Raw genomic sequence first — 24468 nt, 5'->3', positions numbered from 1 at the left:
GCTTCTCCTTTTGGGGGTTTCCTTCTTGTGACGGTTCTATGGTAGACCTTGAAACCAGGAAAATCCGGACCCTGTGAATGCAGAAACCAGCTTGAGACAGAACACTCAGCTGTTTTCCACTAGAAGGGGTGACAGAACAGGGTCAGACTGCACCCTGTAGTCTGCAGACGATGCTCGGGCTCTGGAAAAATCAGGCTATCCCTCAAGTACAGGTTTCGCTGTACGCTTGGAAGCCCTAACTCCCCGCTTCACTCCGAGGCTGGGTTAGAGGCATGGCCTTGAACTCTGCATTCCATCATTTGTTTCTCTTCTCCTGTCACGGATATTTGGGGGACCCAGGGTTTCTCTTGGGAATAGAACTGCTCCAGCACCCGGGGGTGGTGTGCGGGTGTGATCGTTACAGTCCAGCACGGTCCACAAGCCCCCTGTCCTGCCCCCACGTGCTCTCTCAGGCGCCGCAGGACCCTCCCTGTGACCTGAGCCGGCCCGGGGCGGGGGCAGCTCGGGGTAGGAGGCCAGTTGCAGGGACGCGTACCCTCCAGGTCCACCCTCATGAACAGGATGGAACAGAATAGCAAGGCAAGGCTGTCTCCGCTATAGGGCGTCTGTCTGTCCGGGCTCTGCTTTGTCAGTGTCTGAGCATGCGTCCTGCGGTGGGGGTGTCCAGCATGTGCGGTGGGCGTGGCCCGCGTCGTGGAAGGAGGGAAGTGGAAGCGGAAGCCAACAGACGCCACGTGACTGTTGCCGTTCCCGGCTCCTGCTCTTCCCCATGCAGCCCGGGCGCGCTGTAGGCCGATGGGGAAACCGAGGCACGGAGCGTGGGGGGCACACCGGCCCGGATCTGCAGCTGCTACCCTGCAGGCCTGACGATTCCTCGGCCGCTCACAGCGCTCCCAGACAACGGTGGACCCTGATCCTGACACCACCCCTCCACCTGGACCCTCACCGCCTCTGAACCGGCCCCCTTGTCCCCAAGGACCCCAGGTCCTATCCATGCCCCCACCCAACTCTGACACAGCCCCCGCCCTGGCTCCGAAGGTGGTCGCAGGAGAGCCCTCATCAAGGGTGGGCAGTGGCAGGGAGCCTGGTGGGCCTCTCTATGGGCAGGTGGGGCCGCTCGGGAGGCTGGTGTTCCGCTGGGCATTGCCCGCGGGCTCCGGCCAAGGCGGATGGACTCAGCGTCAGACCTCCGGGAAAGGGGCGCGTGGGCCCACAAGCCCATGTCTAACCTCAGGCCGGCCCTGCTTCGGCTGCGCAGCCGGATGCACCGCACTCACCGCCAGCACATGGGGTGGTGTACACTGGGGTGGCACGAATCCAGGCTCAGCACCGGCCTTGGCCCCCACAAGGTCGGCTTGGCCCCTTGCCCTGTTCCCACAGGCCCCGTGCTGGCGTGAAGTCCCAGCAGCACCGTCCTCGAAACTAGGCGGTGTCCCCTTCAGGCGCCTGCTCCTGTTGCCCCATCTCCCCGGGGCTCCTCGGGGAAGCCCCTCCTGGCGGCTGCAGCATTCCCGCCCTGGCCCCTCCTCCGCACCAGTTATTTTTAGCGGAGCCCGGTCCTCCGGGAAGCCGCCCCCGCACCTCCAGGAGCTGCTGGCGAACACAACGGGAAAGCCAGCGCCGGGAGGGCCCGCCAGGCGGGCAGCGGGCTGCCAGAAGGGCAGAGCAGGGCAGTGGGCCGCCCGCCCGCCACCCCAGGTTCTGGTGCCAGACCTCTAGGAGTCCTGAGGTCCCGAATGCCCCTCACTGCCACCACCCAGGCCCCACCCCTCTGCCGGAATTCACCTGACCTTGCTTCCCTAGTGGGGAGGGCCAGCCCCAGGCCACCATCTCCACTCTAGGCGGGGCAAGGCACCATTAGTTGGCAGATGAGGGGAGATTTGGGGGTGAAGGTTCCCCTGTGTATATGCTGGGGGGAAGGGGCTTCTTTCTGTCCAATGAAAGCCTCGTTCTAGCTGGGCTGCCTGGTGGGACAGAGACAGCTTCATCCCCTGGGAGTGTGGGAACCCGGCGACAGGAGCGGCTGGGCCATAAGGAACTGAGTGGGCTGAGCAGCGGCCAGGGCCAGGTCACCAGAACATGTCTCCAGAGGCTCATCACAGGGGTGTCTGATCCTTTTCTCAGGGGGTGTTGGGGGGCTGACCCAGCCTTCCCCTGTGGACACACAGCGAGAAAGCAGGCCTAGACATCTGACCACGGACAAGCGCAGGTGGACACAGAGGATGGGGCAGCCTGTGGAGTGGAGGGAGGCTTAGTGGGACTGCACCAGCAATACCACAAACAGAACCTTATCTCTCAAAGCTCTGGGCTCATGCTCTGAATTCAGAGCAATATGTTCTCTTGGTCGGCCCTGGAGGAAGGCCCTTGTTCCTTTTCAATGTCTCTATGGCGCTGGTGTTCCTGGGAGATCTCCACGTGTCTAAGGGTCAGTCTTCCCTGGACCAGGAGGATCTCGGGGTCAGCCTTCCCTGGTCCAGGATGATCTCAGCACAGGAGCCCTGGGTTCAAGGCCTCCATCCCTGACACTCATCTTCCTCAGTCATGACCGAGTCCCCCCGCCCCCAGCCCCCTCAAACAGCTCCAGTTCGCCCCTCCTCCAGCAGGAGGCCAGCCTGGGTCTCGGGCTGTGTGCTGGGTGGGTGAGGGAGACACCGCGCTCTGCTGGAGGTGGTGCCTCGGGATGACGGGGAACAACTAGCAGCCTCCAGCCTCCTCTTCTCTCCCTACTTCTTCCCCGGCTTGAAGGACCTGCTTTCAAGCCTCAGCATACATACCCTCTCCCAGCCCGCCCCCCCAGGCTTTGTGGGGCACCCAGGTCTGTCTGGAGGGACCCCTCTCTGTTTCACATCTCAAAGACTTCACCCCAGCTTCACACCACACACCGCAGATGCTCTGCAAATCCTGGGCCGCCAGCAGCACACAGGCACAGGGGGGGAGGAGGCCTTTGGGGAGCCTGCCTTGAGTGTGGGACTGTGGGGGTGTCTTCCAAACATGGGCTTTTTCCTGGAAGGAGTTCCCCACCCCGCCCTCACAGTAGTGGCCCAGGCCTGGCACACAGGGAGCTCAAGCTTGGGGACTGGCAGCTGTGGGACAGGGCCCAGGTCGTCTTTCGTGGGGAATCATGAGAATGTCCCTCGGCTTGGGCGACTGGCCCTGTCTTCAAGGGTGAGGGGCAGCTGAGCCCCTGGGAGTTCATGCACTTGTCCGGGGACACAGCCAGGAAAGGGCAGCACTGGGGCCGTTTCTCACTCGGGACACTTGACTGGGCTTTTGGGGCCTCCAGCCCTCTTGGCCCCAGCCAGCCCCTCACTGCTCTTTGGAAGCCCCATGCCTCCCTAACCAAACTTGCCCTTGTGCCCTGTCACTGTGCCCAGGGCCTGGGTCTGCTTCTGAACCCCTGAGCAGAACCTCGGACCGCCGCGAGGGGAGAGGGCTGTACTCGGGGCCAGTGGAGGGTGAAGACGGGCAGCACAGCTGCATGCCCTGCTGGTCACGCTGGAGTCTGACCCTGTGGCTCCCTGTGTGGGGCTTGTTGTCCTCACCCACGTGCTGGCCCAGGCCTGGTTTTCGAAACTCCCTCAGGGCCTCCTGGGAGAGTGGAGGGTTTGAGATTGCTGGGCCGTGAAATCTCCCATGTTCCTACAGAGGGACTCTCTCAACAGCCTCTTCCGCCTGCCTGTGTCCCAATCTGCTCTGTGGCCGGCCCCCAGGGCAGCTACAGGAGGGCCCAGGGGAGCAGGGCACCCTCTGTCCGGCAGGACATCCAGGCAGGACAGGGTTAGGAGAAGGGGGAGCAGAGGGGCTGTGGTTGCCATGGTGATGTCACTGCTGTCAGGGAGGGGAAAGAGAGGGGTGTCCTCCCACCCCTTGGCTTCATTCTTCCCTGCCAGCCATTCTTGGTTAAAGGGCTCTCCACGCTCACCTCAGCGGCTGAGAAGTAGAAGCAGGGCCCTTGACCCTGCCCCTCCCAGCACCTCACCCAGCCTCCAGCCCACCCTTCCTGACACCCCGCTCCTCTGAGTCAGTGCCCGCAGACTCAGCTGAGCCATGCAGCCTGCACTGCTCTCAGGGGACTGTGGCTGCCACCACCTGCCACCTCCTCCATCACCATCATTACCACGTCCACACCTCCACCACCACCATTACCACCACTACCACCTCCACCACCACCATCACAGCCACCTCCACCTCCACCACCTCCACCCTTCACCTTCACCACCTCCACCACCACCTCCACCTCTACTACTTCCACCTCCACCACTACCTCCACCACCTCCATCTCTACCACCACCTCCACCTCCACCTCTACCACCACCACCTCCACCTCCACCACTACCTCCACCACCTCCATCTCTACCACCACCTCCACCTCTACCTCCACCACCACCACCTCCACCTCCAGCAGCACCAACACTGCCTCCCTCAGAAGGCGGGTCTGGGCAGAGGCAGGCAGAAGCCAGGGCAGAGGGGCTGGCTTCCCTGAACTGGCAACACCCCACGCTCCCCTGGGATCTGGGCAGACACCTGGGTCACCGTCATGCCCAAGGTCCCTCCCAGTCGATATTGATGGTGTAGGTGTGGAGAATCCATCACCCCCAGGCCTGCAGTGCAGTGAAAGGAGTGAACCCACTGACCTCTGGATACTCAGCCTGACTGCTTCTCTCCACCCACCCCCCACTCCCCCAGGGGAGACTGTGACCCAGGTGAAGTCCCTCATCTGGTGAGCCTGCCCTTTACCCCTCGGGGACCTCACTCCCAGGTGGGCCAGGAGGGCCCAGGCCACGGGTTGGAGGAGCCAAGGTGGGCCATCCCTGCTTGATCCCTCCCTGGAGGAAGTTACCACTCCCACCAGGAGCCTAGATTGGGAAGATTTCATCTGGCCCAGAGAACCAGCTGGGAAGGGACCAGCTGGGGAGCCAGGGGTCAAGGGCTTTCTCAGGTGAGGACAGGTGGTGGGGGGGGGGGGGGAAGACTGAAGTTGGGCTCAGGGGCTGAGGCTGGAGAGGCATCCTGCCTGGTGGCCCAGAGGACAGACAGTGACTCCGTATGTGGTCCCACACTGCCCCCACGTGGACAGAAAGCTCAGCCCACATCTCAAAGGATGGGAGTTTACACCCACCCTCTGCTGCTGGGGGGCAATTCCCCATGTGCCATAGAACCTCTCTGAGCGGGAGCTGGAATCAGCCCCCATCCCTGTCCCCCACCCCTGACCAGGGAAGACCACTGGGGACGGGGGCCACCTCCTCCCTCTTCTCAGACAGGCATTGCATGTTCAGTTCCAGACTCCTGCAGGTACTTTGTCCAACACCCCCCTCACCCCACTCCCCGTCCTACATTTAAACCTCCACTCCCGGCCACTCACCCGCTGCTTCCACAGCTCCCCCATCAGGAGCGCCCCACCTCCGGAAGCAGCCCCAGGTCCAAGGAGATTCTTCCAGCAGGACTGCCCACTGCGGGGCTCAGGGCCCCTGCCACTCCGTCCCCCCACGGTTCTTCTCACTTGGACACTGGTGGCCCCTGCCCTCCAGACCAGCAGAGACCCAGGGCAGCCAGCACCCTCAGGCCTGTCACTTCCCTGCCCTGCCTCCCTGTCCCCACAGCTTCCAGCCTGCCTGACCTCTGCCCAAGCCCTGCCCTCCCCCGAAGTCTTGTGGAAAAGGGGGATGGCTGGCCTGACAATGAGCACCCCCCTCCTCTAGAAACTGAGTTCCACCTGCGTTACCCCTGTAATGCAGTAAGTCGGGGGCCTCCCCCTTTCTTCACTGGAGGAAGAATAAAAACCCGTCCAGTGCATTCAACGCACGTTTATTAAAGATAAACTAATACCCATGCATTAATAGGTAAATATGCATTTGTTTACTGTTTACTTTATGGGCAGTGTTCTTGAGACTGCACACACCGAGCCATATACAAATGCGACTGTTTCTGCAACCACCCTCGGTGACTCCCCTTTGCTGAGCTGTCCCTTCCCTGTGGACATGAACACACTGACCCCTGAGGCGAGCCCATGGCTTGGTGACCCTCTTGTTCCTGAGGGCAGAGGCTTAGCGAGCAGGGCCCTGGGCCTAGTGGGAGAGCGGACCTGCAGGCAGGCCAGCCTCTGGCTCCTCACCTACCTGGGGTGGGAGGGGGTACCTTCAGTTGCCCCACACATGTGTCAGGTCCTCTCTGGAGCCCAGGTTTGTGGTCCAGAACTCTAAGCTCACTGTCACCCAGTCGAGTCCGACTCTCAGCGACCCTACATGACAGGGTGAAACTGTCCCGTGGGTTTCTGACACTGTATGGGAAACCCAGTCCCGCGGGGTGGCTGGAGGATTCAAACCACTGACCTGAAAGGTTAGCAAACCAACTCCTCACCCAGGACGCTGCCAGGACCCCAGCATGGCAAACACACCCTCCCCCACCCCGGTGTCTCTCCCCCCCCCCTCCTTAACTGAGCAGGATCTGGGGGGGTCCACTCAGCCGGGGATGGGGCTGAGACCCTGGACCAGGCCCACATGGCTCAGTAGGATGGTCCCCCAGCCCAGGATTTGTCCTGTCCCCAGGACCTGACATTCCTCTCGGACTTATCCCCGCCGAGCTGAGAGCAGGCTGCTTCATGCATCAGAAGCCCTGGAGGTGCTAATCTCCAGGTCAGCAATTCAGAGCCACCAGCTGCTCCTCAGGAGAGAGGAGGCTCTGTACCCCCAGGAGGATTTACAGCCTTGGAAACCCACACGGACCTCCTCCGCCCTGTAGGGTCGCCATGCTCTGGAGCCAACTCAATGGAGGCTCTGCTCTGCGTTTGGCCCTCCATCTGGCTGCCCCTTCTCTTTATCAAGCATGATGTCCTATTCCAGGGACTGGTCTCTGCTGACACCGTGTCCAAAGTATGTGAGCTGAAGTCTTGCCATCCTTGCCTCTAAGGCCGTGGATCTCAACCTTCCTCAGGCCGCGGCCCTTTCACACAGTTCCTCATGCTGTGGTGACCCCCCAACCATCACATGATTTTCGTTGCTTCTTCATCGCTGTCATTTTGCTACTGTGATGAATCAGGCGACCCCTGTGAAAGGGTTGTTTGATCCCCAAAGGCGTCTTGACCCACAGGTTGAGAACCACTGCTCTAAGGAGCATCCTGGCTGTGACTCCTCCAAGCCTGGTCCCTTTGCCCTTTTAGCAGCCCACCCTTTCAATTGTGTCTTCTAGCTGCGCAATTCAAATGTGTCCGTTCTCCTTCCGCCTTCCTGGTTTAATGTCCAACTTGCAGGTGCACACGAGGCAGCTGAAAATGCTATTGTGTGGGTGGCAGTCACACGTTATACTGACTTAATTAAAGAATGAAGGGGCGGAGTCTAGCCTGTCAATCAGGTCAGAGCCTGATTGAGTCCCTCTCATGAGGATTCTGGGAACTTCTTCCTAACCTGGAGGCGGGACACACTCTCTCTCTGCTTCACATTCCCGATGACAAGCCACATGGAGTCATGCTGATGGCAGCCAGAGCCCTGGAGGTGCGTCCACCACCACTGGATCCACAAGGTTCTCCACCCACAGGCCTGTGATCTTCCTGCATTCAGCATCATTGCATGTGGTGTGTGAGTCTGAAGAGGAATTTATAGACTAGTATCAGACATACAGGCTATTATTGGACTAATGGACTTGGTCTGGATTGGGCTGGGATGTTTTCTTAGTTTAGAATTACTCTTTGAGATAAAGTTCTCTCTTACACACACGAGTGTCTCTGGATTTCTCTGGTCAACCCAGACTAACATGCATGGCTGGAGTCAGGTGCACCTTAGTCCTCAAAGTAATATCCTTGTTTTTCAATACTCTGAAGCCTTCTGCAGCAGATTTACCCAATGCAATACATCTTTTGATCGCTTGCTTGGCCACTGCTTCTAAAAGCGTTGATTATAGATCCAAGCATACCATTCTTTTCTCCGTTGATCATGATGGGACCTATTGGTCCAGTGGTACGGATTTCCACCTTCCTGACATTGAGTCTTGGTCCAGACTGAGGACAACGGTCCTTGGTCCTTGCCCTCCATCTGCAAGGGCTTCGGGTTCTCCTCACTTCCCGCAAGCAGGGTGTGTCCCCTGCAATATGGAAGGGGTTGTTAATAAGCCTCCCTCCAGTCCTGAGAACGCACTCTTCTTAATGTGACCTCGCCTCTGATGATGTGATCAGTAGCCGGACACCTTTACCTGCTTTACAACCATCAAGTACTCCCTTGTTCTCCGCCCACAGCAGCTGCCTCTCGGTCCGGGCACAAGTGCTGCAGGAGCACAATGGAGTGTTCTGGAACTCCTGTTGCTCTCAAGGTTACACTGTAGTTTGTTATGACCCACACAGGGAATGCCTTAACAGTCAATAAAACATAAGTAAACACCTTCGTGGAATTCTCTGCTTTCAACCAAGATTCGCCTGATATCAGCAACGACATCCATTGTTCCACATCCTCTTCAGAGTCCGACCTGAACCTCGGGCAGCTCCCTTTCCTGGTACTGCTGCCACCATCGTTGGATGATCGTCAGCAAACTGTGTTTGCACGTGACCCAACGATACGTTGCTCTATGGTTTGAGTGTTGTTAGGTCACCGTTCTTGGAATGGTTGCTGATTTTGTCTGGGTCGACTAGAGAAACACAGCCACTGAAACTCGTATATATGTAAGGGAGAGTTTCTATAAAGGGTACGTGTACATTCAGAAAGCATCCCAACTCAGTGCTGCCCAAGCCCACAAGTCCAACATTAGCCCATATGTCCGACACCAATCCACAAAGTCCTCCTCCATCTCACAAAACACACTATGATGCCGACTGCAGGAGGAAAGCTGAATCAGTGCGTGTGTAAGCATCTCAGCACTAGCAGGGCTCTACAGGTGGCTGCTCCAGGACCCAGGGCTGCATCGGGGTAGGACCATGTGGCTTCTCCTCAGGGATGTCTCCAAGAACTGGCTAAGGGAGCCACACCCTGGTCTAACCATCAGAGAACTAGAAAGACGAGGTTCACTGAGCCATTTCTCTCTCCGCCCTTCAATTAATCCCACGTGCTTATCGGCCAGGTTGGCCCAATAAACCTGAACTATCTCAGGTACGAATACGGATCTCTTCTAGTCAGCTGGCCAGGTAGCTGTCTTCCATGTTGCAGTGATTCATCAGCTGGTTGGGACGTTTCCATTGGAATCCCATCCCTTCCAGGAGCTTGTTCTTGGCTTGTTCTTTCAGGGCAGCTTGGGTTTCTTCCTCAGCACCATCGATCCTTGCTCACATGCTACCTCCTGAAATGCTAGACTGCTGGCCGGGTCTCGGGTGCTGTGATTCTAGTCCGTGCATTCTGTCCATCTTCTTTTGATGCTGCCCGTCCCGTTCAAGTTTGTCCATGAAATCCTTCAATATTGAAATTCTAGGCTTGAATTTTTCTTGAGTTTCTTCAAGATAGTTTAAGATAGGCTGAGTGTGTTCTTCCTTTTTGGTTTTCCAACTCTAGGTCTTTGTGCATTTCGTTATAATATTTGACGTTGTCTTCTTGAGCTGCCCTTTGAAAACTTCTGTTCAGTTCTTGGACTTCATTATTTCTCTCATTTGACGTCAAAAGAACATTAATCATGGAGAAAGCAAAAGGTCATGAAGAAGGTGGGGAAGGAGGAAAAGATAAACGTGGGTGCCCCTGAAGCCTGCTCTTCTTAGAAAAGCTAGGAGAAACGGGGAGGCTTTAATGAACAGGCTTTTGTTTTGTTTTGCTTACTTCTCAAAAGGGAGTAGGTTCGAGACTCACCCCACCCTGACGCCACCTCCACCTCCATTCAGCTGCTGAAGAGAGCCCTTGGTCCTCAGGTGCGACAGACTGAATCCACAGGAAGAGAGGTTAGGGCTCCAACACAGTTTTTATTAAAAGATCATTTTATTGGGGGCTCTTACAGCTCTTATAACAATCCATACATCAATTGCATCAAGCATATTTGTTCATATCATATGTTGCCATCATTCTTTTCTAAACATTTACTTTCTATTTGAGCCCTTGTTATCAGCTCTTTTTTTCCCCTCCTTCCCCCATCCAATTCTCGTGACCTTGATAATGATCATTGTGTCCATATCTTGTGCCGTCTCCCTCCCCCCATGGTTTGTTGCTTCTCCCTGGGGTCGGGGCGGGTAATGGTTAGGTGTTGATCACTGTGACCAGTTCCCCCTTCTTCCCCTCCTCCCCTCTACCATCCTGGGATCGCTACTCCCATTTCTGTTCCCGAGAGGTTTATCTGACCTGGATTCTGTGTGTTGTCAGTGCTTCTCTGCGCCTGTGCACATGCTCGGGTCTAGCCTGCAGTGAACGGCAGGACTGGGCTCATGAGCGTGGGGGTCAGGAAGCCTCCTGGAACCAGAAGAGTATGGTGTGTTTCATCGGTGCCATCTGTGCCCTGCTCGACTCGTGCCTTCCTTGACCGACACATATTTTGAGAGGACGCATTCAATCCCTACAGGGAGGGAGAAGAGCACCTTCCCCACAAGGGTGGCGGCTGCGCCATCTCTTCCTGTGACCCAAGGCAGGGTTTCCTGTGGCACCCCCTGAGGTCACAGTCAGACCTACTCATTCTCGCCTGGAAGCCAGGTTCCCAGCGTGGGCCCAGGCCGATCCCAGATGGGTGCACTGTCTGCTCCCCCTCCCACTGTGGTCCCCTGTGGGCCCACTGCTTGCTCTGCCCTCATGCTCAGCCAGCGAGCCCGAATCCTGAGCAGGGGCCACGACCCACTAGGAGCTGAAGGAGCCACTGCCCCGAGGGCAGCCAGTTTTCCTTAAAGTCACCCAGGTCTCCTCCGCCAGTCTGCTTGCCATCTCTCCAGGACCACACACTGTCAGATCGCCCTGCTCCCTCCTCTAACCCCACCTTCAGGACTGCAGGTCGAGCTGCCTTTGTGAGTCCTCATTTGCGCACGCACCGTGTCTGTCGGTGTGCCTGGGGTGGGATGAGCTGTCTGTTCTGTTTGGGATGGCTTACACAGCATAAGTAGATCCGGTATGGAGCGATGACGGAGGAGAGATCCTGAGCCCGTGAGGATGGCCCAGGGGCAAGGACTCAAAAAGACAAGGGCCTTCCTCCTCGGAGTTGACCAAGAGGACACCCTCCTCCAGAGCTGGCGTCTCCCGCCCCCAGCACAGGGACAATCGATCGTGATGGTGAGCAGGGTCAGCAGGGTTGTCCTGTGGGGCTGTGGCACCTCCCTCATAAGCCACGAAAATATCTTTCTCTTTGTCAAACACCCTCTAGCACGGAGCCAACGTCTGCTGACTCGGCAGGTCAGGACACCACCTGGCCGCTGGTGTGCGGTCCTGGTCACGAGGGGCAGATGGGGCTGCTGTGATGTCACGGAGGCAGGACGTGCACGACTGTAGTCAGTGATCCCATAGGGCCAATGTTGGGCCCCCTACGCCCTGGGATGAAAGTCGATGGACACCCACCCACCCAGGGAATGAAGTTTGGGTCAGCCCACCAAAAGGCCACTGCCACCTGAGATGGTGCTGAGGACAAAGGGGTACCGAATGGGCGGTGGGAGAAGGGAGCTGGGAATGCCAGTCACTGCCACAGGACCAGTTATGAGCAGAGAGGCCAAGGGTGATAACTGATTTCTTCCTTGTTTACATGGATTTATATAAAGGGTCTTCAGAAAGTTCGTAGGAAAATGGAATGAAAAGATAATGGGATTTTTCCATGAGCTTTTAAAAGCCATATCTATGCGTATGTAAGTACATATGTACCTATACACACATGCATGTATATACATATATAGTTACAATGTACACACTATATATCTCCATCTACTACAGAACAATACCTTCCTGGTCCTGCGCCATCCTCGCAATCAGGGCTACGCTTGAGCTGGGTGCCGCAGCCACTGCGCCCCTCTACCTCGCTGAAGAGGTGACTCCTTCTCACCCACCCTCTCCTTCATCAAGCACGACGTCCTCCCAAGGCCTGGCCCTCCTGATTAACAGGTCCAAAGTACATGACATGAAGTCATGCCCTTCTTGTTCACACAAAGAAACCTCGGAAAGTTTGTGGAGACGTGGAATTGAAAGCTAGTGGACAGTGTTGCCCCTACTGTGCATGTGTGGGTACGTATATGTATGTGTGGGTGTATATATGTGTGTGGGTATGTATATGGGTGTGTGTGTGCGTGTATGTATATGTGGGTATGTGTGGGTATGTAAATGTATGTGTGGGTATGTGTGTGTATGTGAGGGTATGTATATGTATGTGTGGGTGTGTATGTGTGGGTACGTATATGTATGTGTGGGTGTGTATGTGTGGGTGTGTAGATATACATACACCCACACACAGACAGACAGCATCTTTGTTTTGTTCTCTCACTATTCCTTTTATAAATGGAAAATTTATATTCCAGTTCTTATTACAAAGTATAAGATGTGAAAAGGCTAGGGAAATCTTGGTTGTACAAGTGCTAGAGGTCTCATGTCAGGCACAAGTACGACTTTGCAGTCTGTTTTGCTTTCAAACTTTTTATCGTGAATCAGGTGCATTTACGGCGGATGACAGCTACACTCCACAACGCCTACGCTGGCTGGACTAGACTAGCTTAGAGAGCATGAGTGGGTCGGGAGGTGTGCACAGCACTGGGCTGACAAGGGTGGACAGTGGCGAGTGTCACCCTGGTCAGGCCAGGGTCCCCGGTGGTTTGGTGGATATTACATAGTAATATTCTCTGCTTTGTGATCTGATGTGAGCAGCCAATCAGGTGAGAGGGCAGCTTGCCCAGGGTAGAGGCCTGCATCTAATAGACTCAAATGCCCTTCTTGGCAGAGCTTGCTCTCTCTCAACCCTGCTTCCTCTGCCCTCCAGTCTTGGAGTGTGAGCCAGCAGTCTGCAGCCTGCACTGCTGAAGTGGGAGGGTCACTAGCTCCTGCTGCCTGCAGACAAGCAGCCTGTGAGGCATCTGACCTGCCCCAGTAGGGTCCCTCAGCCCCTAAAACCTGAAGGCTAACCCACAAAGTCAGAACTTGGCAGCCTCCACAAATCTCTGAATCCCTTCCATCTATGCATCTCTAAAGGAGGCCCCCTCGCACGATGGTTGCCAGCAGAAAGATGGGCGGCTCACACCCAGCGGCCAGGAGAGAGAGGAGGCAGTGGGCTTCCATAAAGATGGGACCACCGGCAGGCGGGCCTGCTCCGCCCTCCAGGTGCAATTGGAGAGCAGTGGGCTTGGGTTTCCGTTGATATATTTCCATAAGCATGCCTCTCTGCTTCTTCTCCCACAGAGAACCCAGCCGAAGACCGTGCCAGCCTGTATCTTCTACAGCCCCTGCCTCTGCCCATCAGCTCCTCCATGTGCCCAGGGACACATTCCTTTCTGGCCTCCACTGTCACTTCCTTGGTACCGTGTCACCTGTGGTCAGCACCGGAGCCTTCTCTTCCTTCTGCCCGTTCCCCCTTCTCAGGAAGGCTTCAGGAAGAAGGCCTCCACACCACCCCTGTCCTCTGCCTTTCTCCCTCAGCAATCGCTCTATGAATCCACCTTGCCAAGCAACTTAAACCCGGCAGGTGGCTCATGAAACCCCTGCTCCACACCAGGCATTGCCCCAGGCCAGGCAAAAACAGGAGCAGCCGGACCAGTCTCAAGCTGGTGACATTTGTGATGAGGAAGACAACCCTGAGCAGAGAAGCAACGTCATGAGAGTCCGGCACAGTGCCGCGAGGGGAGCCAATGAGGCCAGAGGACACAGAGAGCCTGGGAGGGGGCACTAAATCCCCCTGGGCTCCCAAGGCTGGGGCTTTCAGAGGCACATCCGAGGACTTCCTGTCAAGGTATCTGCGTGGGGGGGTCGAGTCACCAACTTTTCCTCTTAGTGGCCAAGCACTTAAGGAGCCCTGGAAGGACAAGTGTGAGACACAAGAGGGAGGCGGAGCTTCTAGCCAAAAGGCTGAAGGTGTGAACCCGCCCACCCAGCAGCAGCGCTGGGTGAGAGCGAACAGCAATCTGCCTCTGCCACGAACACAACGGAACACCCTTAGAGGCGCGAAGGTTGGACTTGGACTCACGCACGATGGACCTGTTGTCAGGAGAGGCCAGTCCCTGGAGGACATCCTGTTTGGTGACGTGTGGGGCAGCGACAAAGAAGGCCCTCGATGAGATGGAGGCGCTCAAGATGAGGAACAGTGGTGAGGGGGTCGCTGTCGTGACGGGTTCCTGTGGGTCAGAACCCACTTGTCCCCAAACTACCCTGAGGATTCCTAACCAACGTGATCACAATTGAGAACCCTTACCCCGCACCAGCACCCCCACCCTGCAGGCCCTCCGCAGAGGGTCTGTTTGATCCGCCCCACCCCCTTCCTGGTCGCTCTTTTCCAGAGGGCCGTCCAGGGAGGCCTGGGGGTGGGGGGGACGGGACACAGAGGGCAGTAACTTATCGCGGCAATCTGTGACCTCGAGTCTTTAAAAGGCAGCATCTGGTTTGTACTTTAGAGCGTCCGCAGGTTCCCCTGAGCGAGGCGAAGGAATCGCAAGAGGACCAGAGAAGTACTAGGAAGCACCGCCTACTCAATGTGGATGTCCAAGAGTCGTCTCCCAGAACACGCCTGACAACAGACAACAACCCCTTTAGGATCACACAACTCGCGGCACGGCCCATCCCATTCAGCAGCGCTACCCGGAAGTTCAAGTCCAGAACTGAGGAGGAGCTGGGCCCTCTCCCCTGTACCCCAGGTGCGGCCTGCGCCCTTTCCTCGCCCACTTCGCTGCAGCCTTACCGCCGGCGGCCTCGGAGCCCCACAGCCCGAGTCCTTTCACACCCACGGACCGGACCTTCCCGCTGAACATCTCGCGAGAACTTCGAGACCGCTCACGGGACCCCGAGCCACGAAGGCCCGGGGGCGGGGCCTCTCCGCTTGGTTCTCGGTCACTCGAGCCTAGGAACCTTTCTTCCCGGCGCCGGGGGAAGCTTTTCCAGCGGAAACTTCCGGCTTTGTCGACCCTATTTCCCGTGCTGCACCGCGACTTTCTCTCTCTCTTCCGGTCCCTGCGTTCCGGGAGCTGCAGGCGTCGGTGAGTTCTAGCCGCTCGGTATCGAGCTCCATCCTCGGCCCAGGAGGAGCAGAGGGCCGCGTGCCCGAGGGAGGGCAGGGGCTGACCGTGTGGCTGTGGGAACTGAGGCCGGGGCGGGCGGTAGTGCTCTTTGGGCCTTGAGGGACGGATGGAAAGGGGAAGCGGTAGAGCTTAGATTTTAAAGTTTCTAGGGGCGCAGTTTGGGGAGGGATTTTTTTTTGGCGGGGGGACATTACTTGGGTTTTAGAGGCAGCCCCACTGATTCCCACCTTCCTCCAGGTGCAAACATGGCCAAATCCAAGAACCACACCACGCACAACCAATGTAAGTTTCTCAGGCCCCGTCTCCCGTCGGGGCCCAGGCCCGGCCAGCAATGGGGGTGGGGAGGATGGGGGCGCGTTTCCACCGGGAGCCTGGGACTGGTGTTGCTCTCGCTCATTCCCGGTACCTCCAGTGCTTGCCCTTCGAGACAGGGGTCTCCCAAGCCTGCCAGCTGTGGTTAACTGGTGGCTTCCAGTGAGTACATCTCCTTAGGGCTTAATTCCTTTCCCCCACAGCCCGGAAATGGCACAGAAACGGCATCAAAAAACCCCGGTCACAACGATACGAATCTCTTAAGGGGGTGAGTATCTTCCCTGCCAGCCCCAGCGAGACCCGCAAACCCTGCCTCAGCCTGACCGGATTCTGCTTGTGGGGCAGCTCTGTCGCCTGTATTAGGGATTCTCGGGATTAGCTGGGGAAGGAGGGGGTGGTCCTCGGTGAGTAGAATTGAGCTTGTCCCCAGCACTCGATGAAACCTCTGGGGTGGGCCACCACACCTTTCTGCCTCGGCTTCCCCTGTGCTGCGGTGGTGTAACGAACAGGCTTGGTCTTTGACTCCTCCCTGGCAGAGAGGGCAGCCATGTTGCACCTGACTGATAACTTCTCTGGTGTCTGCAAGTGGGGCGGCAGCAATGGCTCTGCGTGCCCACCAGCAGACTCGAGTTTCAGCTTCAAGGGGTGCTCTGAACGGTTCTCCAGGAATCGGTTCTGAGGGTTGAGATGCTGTAGCATCTACTGCTTAGTTGCCAGCAGGCCCCTTTGCCGGGGCTCACAGTCTTCCCCACCTCCGTGGGGTGGAGCACCTCACAGTGCGCTAACGCCTTTCCTGCCTTCCAGGTGGACCCCAAGTTCCTGAGGAATATGCGCTTCGCCAAGAAGCACAACAAGAAGGGCCTGAAGAAAATGCAGGCCAACAACGCCAAGGCTGCGGCTGCTCGTGCTGAGGCCATCAAGGATCTTGTGAAGCCCACAGAGGTCAAGGCCAAGATCCCAATGGGCGTCAACCGCAAGCTCAGCCGACTGGCCTACATTGCCCACCCCAAGCTTGGCAAGCGGGCTCGGGCACGTATTGCCAAGGGTCTGAGGCTCTGCCGGCCCAAGGCCAAGGCACAAAGCAAGGCTGATGCTCCAGCCAAGGCCACGACTCCAGCAAAAGCTCCCAAAGGCGCCCCAGCTCAAGCTCCCAAAGGCCCCCAGGCTCCCACAAAGTAGAGTTCTTTGTGAGGGCGAGAGGGACTGGTGTGAGCACTGCGCTGCTGCCTGCATGGCGCTGGTGTCTTCTTGTGCTGTTTGTTGTACAAATAAACCCACGTGGCGCTGTTTTCGGTCTGCTTGTGTTGGGGGCTGCAGTGGTGCGTTTGCTTTTGGGGAGAAGTGCTCAGCCTTCTGTGGGGCAGAGAGCTTGCTGGCCACTGGGCAGGCAGCTGGTAAAGGAAGAGCCCTTGTTGGTGCCTGTGGGGAGTTGCTGCCTGGAACTCTGGCCTAAGGCCGTCCAGACAGGCTGCTCTGACTACAGCCATGGAAGTCTGGTCTTAGGGACTGCCTTTCTGACAGGAATGGCCAGAATCCTAGGAACCCCTGTGATATGTAGGGTAGGAGTAGGGTCTCCTCTTGATTCCTGGGTTAGCTGGTATATCTACAGGATCCCTAATGCTCAAATGAGTAGGGGGGGTGCTGCTGGTGGTGCCCCTGGGATGCTGACTGCCCTGGGGGGTAGAACCTTGAAAGCTGGTGCTGGGCCTCAGATCCAGTCAGCACCCCCTGGAAAGAGGAATGCTCCTTTTGAGGAGGCTCGGGACCCCAAAGTCGGGCTCAAACAAAGGCAGTGAGCCAGCCCTGTGCAAAGCAGGGAACTGGGTGATGGTTAAAGTGGTGGAGCTCCCCATGGTGTCCACCTGCATTCTCCAGGAGGGCAGGGGAGGGGGTCACTATTAGTCTTGCTAGGAACAAACCAGGCCATGTGCAGCTCCTCCACTTCCCCTCCAGCTTCACAAGCTGGTCCTGCTGCCCAGGCTAACCAGGGCCAGGCTCATCTATCTGGCCACCCGGGGCCTCTGCACACATCTGTGCCTCCTGACCACAGTACCAGGGACGCTGGTGAACTGGCTTGTCCTACCAGGGCTGGGGAAAGGGCTTTCTGCTCCGGGAAGGAGTTGCTCTTGGGAACTCTGGGGCAGTTGTACCCTGCTGTACAAGATGTTCGAGTCCACACCGACTTGTTGGCTGTGGGTTCCTATGTCTGCCCCCCTGCTGTCGATGGCTGAGCAGGTCACACATGCCTGTCAGCCTGTAGGCTTGACCAGCAAGTACTAGCTGTCCCACACGTGGCTTCCGCCCCTCCCTCAAGATTGCCCAAAGTCAGGAATCTGGCTGTGAGCTGGTGCCGCACAGGTGGGATGTGGGGTGACACCCCTGAGAACAGGAACGGGGGTCCTGGTGGATGGGCATGCAGGGCTGATCAGTGCCAGGTGGGGGCACAGCTGCATCTCTGCAGTGAGGTGGATCCACGCTGGGAGAAAGCAAATGTCTCACTGTGCTTGAGAGGCGCCTGTGGGCCACTTTATTGGGGGTGGGGCTCAGCGGTCCGTGGGCAGGGCCGGCACACTGGCCAGGGCAGGCAGCAGGCGCGCGTAGAAGTCGATGCCGCGAAGGAACACGTCCTCGTGCAGCCGCTCGTCGTGGTCGTGCAGCAGCACGGGCGTGCGGTTCATGGGCGAGAAGCCCAGGGCGGGCACCCCCACCTGCAGCGGGAGGGAGAGTCGCTATGGAAGACTGCTGCCAGGCCCGCCCCACGCTGCCTCCCCTCCCACCGTGGCGCCCGGCCCTCACCGCACGGAGGTAGCGGCTGTCTGTGGCTGCAGGAAAGATCTGGGGTTCCAGAGTGAGATTCCTGCAGGAGGGAGAGCCTGGTGAGGGGGGGGGGTGTCGCGGAGCACACCAGGAGAGCCTGCAGGATAGGGACAGGCTGTCCACGGCACTCACATGTCCTTGCAAACCCCACTGAACACTGCCCACCAGGGGTCCGAGTCATCAGTCGGGGTCACTCGGGGCTCAGTCCACTTCTGCGGTGAGGGAAGTCAGAGGCAGGATCAGGGCAGGGGCACGAGGCCTGTTCCTCATGGGGTGGGCTTTGCCCCCACCCCCACCCACAGCTGGACACAGGTCCTCTCTGTCCCTGAAGTGTCCATGTCTCCTTCCCGACACTGGCTCACAAGGACCACATGGGGAGGAAACCAGTTGAGTTTTATGTCCACCGGGGTAGCCAACAACCCCACTAGTGCTTCTTGGGAGACTCAAGCGTGTGTCTCACAACTGAAGGCATGACCAGATGCCAGCAAGCATGCCAAGCCCACACCCCCACGGCACCAGTCAGCTCCCAGGTGACCTCAGGTCCTAAACCCATACCTGAACAAACTCCAAGGTGACCCCCTTGCCAGCCTCGCGGCACCAGCCCTGCAGCTGCTCCTCAAAAGCCTATGAGAAGGCGGGGGAGAGGCTGGCTGACACAGCCTCTGAGGAGCTCCGACGGGGTCCCGCCCTCTGCCCAGCCCAGGGTGGGGTGGGGTGGCACCTTCAGGTCCACATCGGGTGCCACTCGGAAGTCAAAGCTGGCGGTCATGGTGGCGGGTACCACGTTATAGGCCACGCCGCCCTCCAGCTTAGTCAGGTTCACGGAGGTCACGGCCCCCAGAGTCAGCCTTGGGTTTGACTGCAGCCTGAGGGGTGGGGGGGGGGAGTTGAGGGGAGAGGCAGCAAGGAGCAGCAGACATTGGGGAGCCCCCGCTCTCCTGCACAGCAGCCCTCTCCCCCTTTCCCCAGGCCGCCTCACCTCTGCCTCTCCTTCTCCCGGAATGCCATGACTAAGCTCATAACTTTGTGCTGAGAGAACATGAGGAGAGGTAAGAGCAGTCCCTGGGCTGAGCACCCGGCTACCCCATGCCCCCCACCCCCACCGCACCACGCACCAGCTTCTCTGCGGCCGTGTTCTCGATGAAGTGAGAGCCATGGCCAGGCTGCCCCGTGCTTGTGACCCGCACCCCTGGAGAGGTGCAGGGGCGTCTTCAGCAGGGGCGGCCCTGTGGGGGCCTGGGTCTCCTCCTCCTTCCAAGCTCTCCTGGAAGGGCACTGCCCCTCCCGCCCCTGGCAGAGAGCTGGTCTCTGCCCCAGTCAGGCAGGGCCAGCCCTCAGGGAAGCCCTTGGTTAAGGAAACAGGAAGGAGACACCCCGACAGAAGAGGTTGGGAGACAAGAGGCCCTGGGTCCTGGGTCTATTCATGTCCCACTCGCTGTGTGGCCCCCAGCAGGCCTTCACCCTCTCTGGCCTAATTGCCCATGGGTACAGGGATGGCACCCCACCCTCGGTGCCCATACTCACACCAAGGGCTCCGCTCGCTGTAAAACACAGTGAACGCGTCCGTGGGGTTGGCCAGGCCTGAAGTGTGGAAGGGGACTCGGGTGGAGTTGCCCAGCCCCCCACGGTGGCCCCCGCTCCTCCCCTTGGGCAGCTGTCACCCTGCTCACCCTCATCCAAGGCAAAGCCAGTCCTCAGGGCCTGAAACTCAGGGCACTGCACAAACAGCTCCATGCCCGTGTGACCCCCGATCTCCTCATCTGCCACAGGAGCAGGGTCGTGAGGCGAGGGACACCCCTCCCCACAGGGGCCCCCACCCGAGCCACCCCTACCTGGCACGAATGTCATGTGGATAGTTCTGGGGAAACGGTGGCCCTCAGCCTTCAGCCTCCGCACGGCCTCCAGGTACCTGAGTGGGCAGTGAGAGGGACGGAGCCAGGGGCAGGGGAAACTGGCAGGGCAGGCATGCCTGGCAGGTGGGAGCACCCCCACCCCACCCCTGGTCCTGGACATAGCCGTCACAGCCTGGTAGGGCACTGTGGGAGCCCCAGCCTGCCCCTGGGCCTGGACTTCACATCACCCTGTCAAGCAGTGGTCAGGGCTGCTAGCTCCTGTCCACAGTACAGGGCTCAGAGGCCACTCGGTGCTGGGGTTCTCCAGCCATACCCAGACCTTGGGTCCATCCACTGTGGGGACCTGGGAACAGAGGTCACTCACTGGATGCTGACACACTTCATGTCCTGTGTACCCCTGGCATAGATGTAGCCCCCAGCGTCCTTGAAGGCCCCGAAGGGGTCATGGCTCCAGTGCTCCTGTTGCAGGCATGAAGAGAGACTCAAGTCTCGTCCTTAACCCCCTCGGGCCAAGGGGCACCCTGCCCTGGGAGGACGTCATTAAGTTGGGTGACAAGAGAGGTGGTGTGGGGGACAGAGGAGGGCAGCTGATGGACACCCCCATCTCTGCCTCTTCCACCCGTCCTGGGTAGTGACAGCCGCTTGAAGAAGTCCTCGCGGCGTCCCAGTGACTTGTCAGCCTGCCGACCACAGGGTCAGCAGTTCACACCCACCAGCTGCTCCTCAGGAGAAAGACTGGACTTTGCAGTCCCGTCAAGTGACAGTCTCAGAAACCCACGGGGGCCAGTTCTGGGATGGGGTGGGGGGGACTGCAGCAGGTCAGAATTGATTCCATGGCCGTGAGGGAGGTGTTTCTGTTTGTTAAGGGCTCTGTATGAAGGTGGCGGGTCTCCCAGGCAAGATGGAGGCCCCCGTGACACAGGGGGTGGGGCGGTCGTGGTGTACGCTAGCCAAAGAGGCTGGCCTTTCACCCCACCAGCTACTCCCTGGGAAGACATTGCAGTGGTCTGCTTCCATAGAATTCAGAGCTATGGAAATCCTCCAAACTTGGGGCAGTTCTACGCCGGCCTGTGAGCTGGAGCCTTGCCAAGGACTTTAAAAGGCTGCAGGTGAATGCAGGGAGTTTGCCGTAAGTCAAGGCTGGCTCGTCGCCCCTCCAAACACCCAACTCCATGTCACTGCGTCAATTCCAACTCACGGGTCTCCACGGGGCAGGGTAGAGGGATAGAACTGCCTCGGTGGGTCTTTAGGAGTTACAGAAATAGGAAGCCTCATCTTTCTCCCTCGAAGTGGCTGGTGGTTCCAAACCGCCGACCTGGTGGTCAGCAGCCCAATGGGTAACCACTATACATAGCACCAGAGCTCCAAAGCGTGGGCAAATGTACACAAGCACGAGATGTTTGGGTCGTTCATCAGCCTAGAGTTCCCTGAAGTTGGGCTCCTCAGCCCTCCCTACTGCCGCCCCTCCTCCCCCCACCCCTGCACACAAACCTTGAAGACAGGCACCACATCTGTGTGGGAGTTGAGCAAGATGGAGGAGAGCTTGGGGTTGGTGCCTGGCCAGGTCAGCACGGTGACTACACGGCCAGGTGCCACCTGGAGGGGGTGAGGACGGGGCTGGTCAGCACAGGGTGAGGTAGAATGCGAGCCCCACCTCTCCTCGCTCAGGATCCCAGGCTCACCTCCACTTTCTGACAGCCCAAGCCCAGCTGACGGCCTTGCTCCTCAAGGAAGGCCACGGCAGCCCCTGGGGGCAACAGAGTCTTGGAGGGGCTGGAGTGCACCTCCCCCAGCCCCCCCAGCCCAGGTGCAGCTCAGAGAAGGGAACAGAGCGGCACGCTTGCAGCCACCGGCATGTCTGTTCCCTTGGTGGCCTTTGTGGCTGGCTGGTGACCTTTCAGATGCCTGGGTGATACAAGGGCTCTTAATCAGCACCTGACCCAAAGGCTGGCAGTTCAAACCCAGCCTTGCGACCACAGCTTTGGAAACTACCTTGGACCAGTGTGACTCTGCCCACCAGGGGTTGCCTTGAGTTGGCATCCACTCTGCAGCCCCAACCTTTGCAGACTGGGTGGCAGCAAATGGGTCACTGGCACAGACATATGGGGATCCATTAGCCATTTAACTTCTGCCAGCTGGGAGCGAGCTCATGGAGCAGGGAGCTGTGCCCACCCACAAAATCCCCAGTCACCCTGGCGCTGTGGCTTTTATCTACACCTTGGGGGGGGGGTGCAGGATCTCCTCCTCCAGTTGTCCCAGTCTCCCCAGTGGGGAGTAAGGTGGACGCGACCCTTAAGCAGTCGCCAGGAGTGACTTTGGAAGCAGCAGAGTCCTGGCCTGCAGCTTGGAGGGCTGCCCCAGGCTGATTGATGTCCTAGGGAGTGGCTAGGGTCATGGCGGGGCCAGTTGGGGAAACTCCTGGGGTTAGGTTGGGTGACTGGGGGTGGGCTGGTTTAGCTTGCAGTTCTCGCCCCTTAGTGCCCTGTGGCGAACCCTGGGGTCTCACCGTAGTCAGGCTCTGGCTGCACGGTGCGGATGCGCAGGTACTGGCGGAAGAGTGTCACAGATGGGTGCTCGCCCTGGGGACCCGTGCCGGCCATGGTACTGCAGGTGGAAGGCTGGGGGCAAGACCAGAGGCTGGGGACCCCTCCCAGCAGGGCAAGCTTAGCCCGTCTGCACCCTCAAGTTTCTCCGTGTGTCCCGCAGAGTGGGCCCACCGAAAAGGAGACGGGGTCTCCCCCAGTTACAGAGCACCCAACCTGTTCCAGGCACCGCTGTCAACACATTTCCTCATTTAACCCGTCCCCCCCACCGCCCCCACCCCACCCCAGAGATCTCATGAAGTTCCTGCCTCACTTTACAGCAAGGCTGAGGCTAGGGACCAGCTAAGCCCGTTCTGGGCCTCGGTTGGCTGGGCATTCGCTTCCGCCCCCCACCTCCCCGCTCCAAGCACCTCTCCCAAGCAATTAGGGCGGCTCTCCCGCCGTAGCGCCCCAGGCCCGCTACCTCTCTCCGGGATCGCCCTCGCTCCGTCCCGGCCTCCAGGCCGCACTCCCTTGCTCCCCAGCGCCCACCCCGGACTGAGTCCGGCGCTCGGGTCTGGCGAGGTCGCGCGCTCAGACCCGCCCCGGCCCGCCCCCCACGTGGCTGGACCCGGGCCGCGGGCCACGGGGCGTGGCCCGAGCGCAGGAGCCGCTCCAGCGCCCGCGCGGGGCCCACTCCGAGGGCGCCTGCGGGCCCCGCCCCCGCCCCGCAGACTCCTCCCCTGCAGCCCTCCGATTGGCCAGGCGGACAGGAGGGTGGGCCTTAGGCGGAAGGCGGCCCCGCGGACGGAGGCCCGGGCTTTCTGAGCGCCCAGTGCTGCAGACTGCTGCCTGCGCATGGCTGCCCACCCCCAGGAGCCCCTCAACCCCCTTGCGGGGAGGCTATTGATTGACGCGCGCCCCAGGGGGCGGGTCCAAGGGCGCACTCACAGGCGTCTCCTGCCCAGCCTGGCACAGGGAATGGAACGTACGTGTTGCATTTACTAACGGCCCACGTTGGACTGTGTGTGGTCGTGTGCACGTGCCACGGTGTGGGCGGGAGCACGCACGGCGGGTACGACGACCCTGTGAGCGACAAGGCGTGAGATGGGGGCGTCGTCGCAGTGAAATTGCACGCAGCAGAGGCCTCTCAGTGAGATGTCATTGGGAGGCCTTGCGGCACTGTGAGAGATGTGTGTGTTGGGGGGGGGGAGGGAAGGGGAGACACGCGGAGTTGACCCTGTGCCCCGCTGCTGGTTCTTCAGAGGGGGTGGGGGTGAACACTGGTATGTCCACCTGTGAACCTGGCTGACCGTTGTACCCCAGCCAGTCTGCCTTCTGACCCAGAAACTGAGCCAACTAGAAGGGTGGGGATGGAGGACTTCAACCTTAGGGGGAGGCGGGGAGGGATAAAAAAAGGGTCCAACTCAAGGATCCTACTCGTGTGGGGGGCGGGGCGGACAAGCAGGCTGACTGGCTCATTGACAGTGACGTTAATTCTTAAGCCATGTTCCTCAACACCCCCCTTATGCATACCTGGTTCACTTCAGCCACAGCTCCAGCCACCACGCCCTGTCTCCCTGTGGTCAGGCAGCATCAACAACCGCCACCGCAACGCCCAGCCCTGATGGCCTCGAGCTCCCCTTACCAGTCTCACCCAATCATAGCCATGCTCGAGCTAGGGGTTGGGGAGCAAGACCGGACTCTCCCGTCAACAGTTACAGTCTCGGAAACCCACAGGAGCCCTGAGAGTTGGTACTGACCCATTTGGCTGAGCTAGGCGTACACTGCCATGCCCATTGCACAGATGAGGAGATCGTGGCATGGAGTGGGGAGGACACACTAAGAGGGGGCCGGGACCTTCATCTCCAAGAGCACCCTTTCCAGCCCTCCT

The 24468-nt window shown here is 58.9% G+C and overlaps 2 protein-coding genes across 3 annotated transcripts; one reads left to right on the top strand and one right to left on the bottom strand.

The window, feature by feature from the left end:
* Nucleotides 1-14917: 14917 nt before the first annotated feature.
* On the top strand, nt 14918-16670 carry RPL29 (ribosomal protein L29). Its single transcript, XM_075547462.1, has 4 exons — nt 14918-15028; nt 15308-15352; nt 15586-15650; nt 16187-16670. Exons 2-4 carry the CDS (start codon nt 15316-15318, stop codon nt 16559-16561), a joined length of 477 nt encoding a protein of 158 aa, XP_075403577.1. The 5' UTR covers nt 14918-15028; nt 15308-15315; the 3' UTR covers nt 16562-16670.
* A 1211-nt stretch (nt 16671-17881) lies between these two features.
* Nucleotides 17882-23194, bottom strand: ACY1 (aminoacylase 1). Of its 2 annotated transcripts, none has more exons than XM_075547452.1 (15): nt 23059-23194; nt 22559-22670; nt 21735-21799; nt 21544-21648; nt 20417-20511; nt 20032-20108; nt 19870-19959; nt 19724-19780; nt 19315-19388; nt 19179-19228; nt 18921-19065; nt 18755-18823; nt 18332-18411; nt 18179-18239; nt 17882-18090 (listed from the first exon to the last, which is right to left on the bottom strand). In XM_075547452.1, exons 2-15 carry the CDS (start codon nt 22650-22652, stop codon nt 17926-17928), a joined length of 1227 nt encoding a protein of 408 aa, XP_075403567.1. In that variant the 5' UTR covers nt 22653-22670; nt 23059-23194; the 3' UTR covers nt 17882-17925. The 2 variants fall into 2 exon arrangements, with proteins under 2 accessions (XP_075403567.1, XP_075403568.1); XM_075547453.1 differs by having other exon boundaries at nt 22559-22689; nt 23059-23177.
* Between the last annotated feature and the right edge of the window lie 1274 nt (nt 23195-24468).

Source organism: Tenrec ecaudatus, chromosome 4 (assembly GCF_050624435.1).
Source record: "Tenrec ecaudatus isolate mTenEca1 chromosome 4, mTenEca1.hap1, whole genome shotgun sequence".
Taxonomy (NCBI): Eukaryota; Metazoa; Chordata; class Mammalia; order Afrosoricida; family Tenrecidae; genus Tenrec; species Tenrec ecaudatus.
The sequence above is the reverse complement of the archived record's forward strand: the minus strand, read 5'-3'. Positions and strand labels throughout refer to the sequence as shown.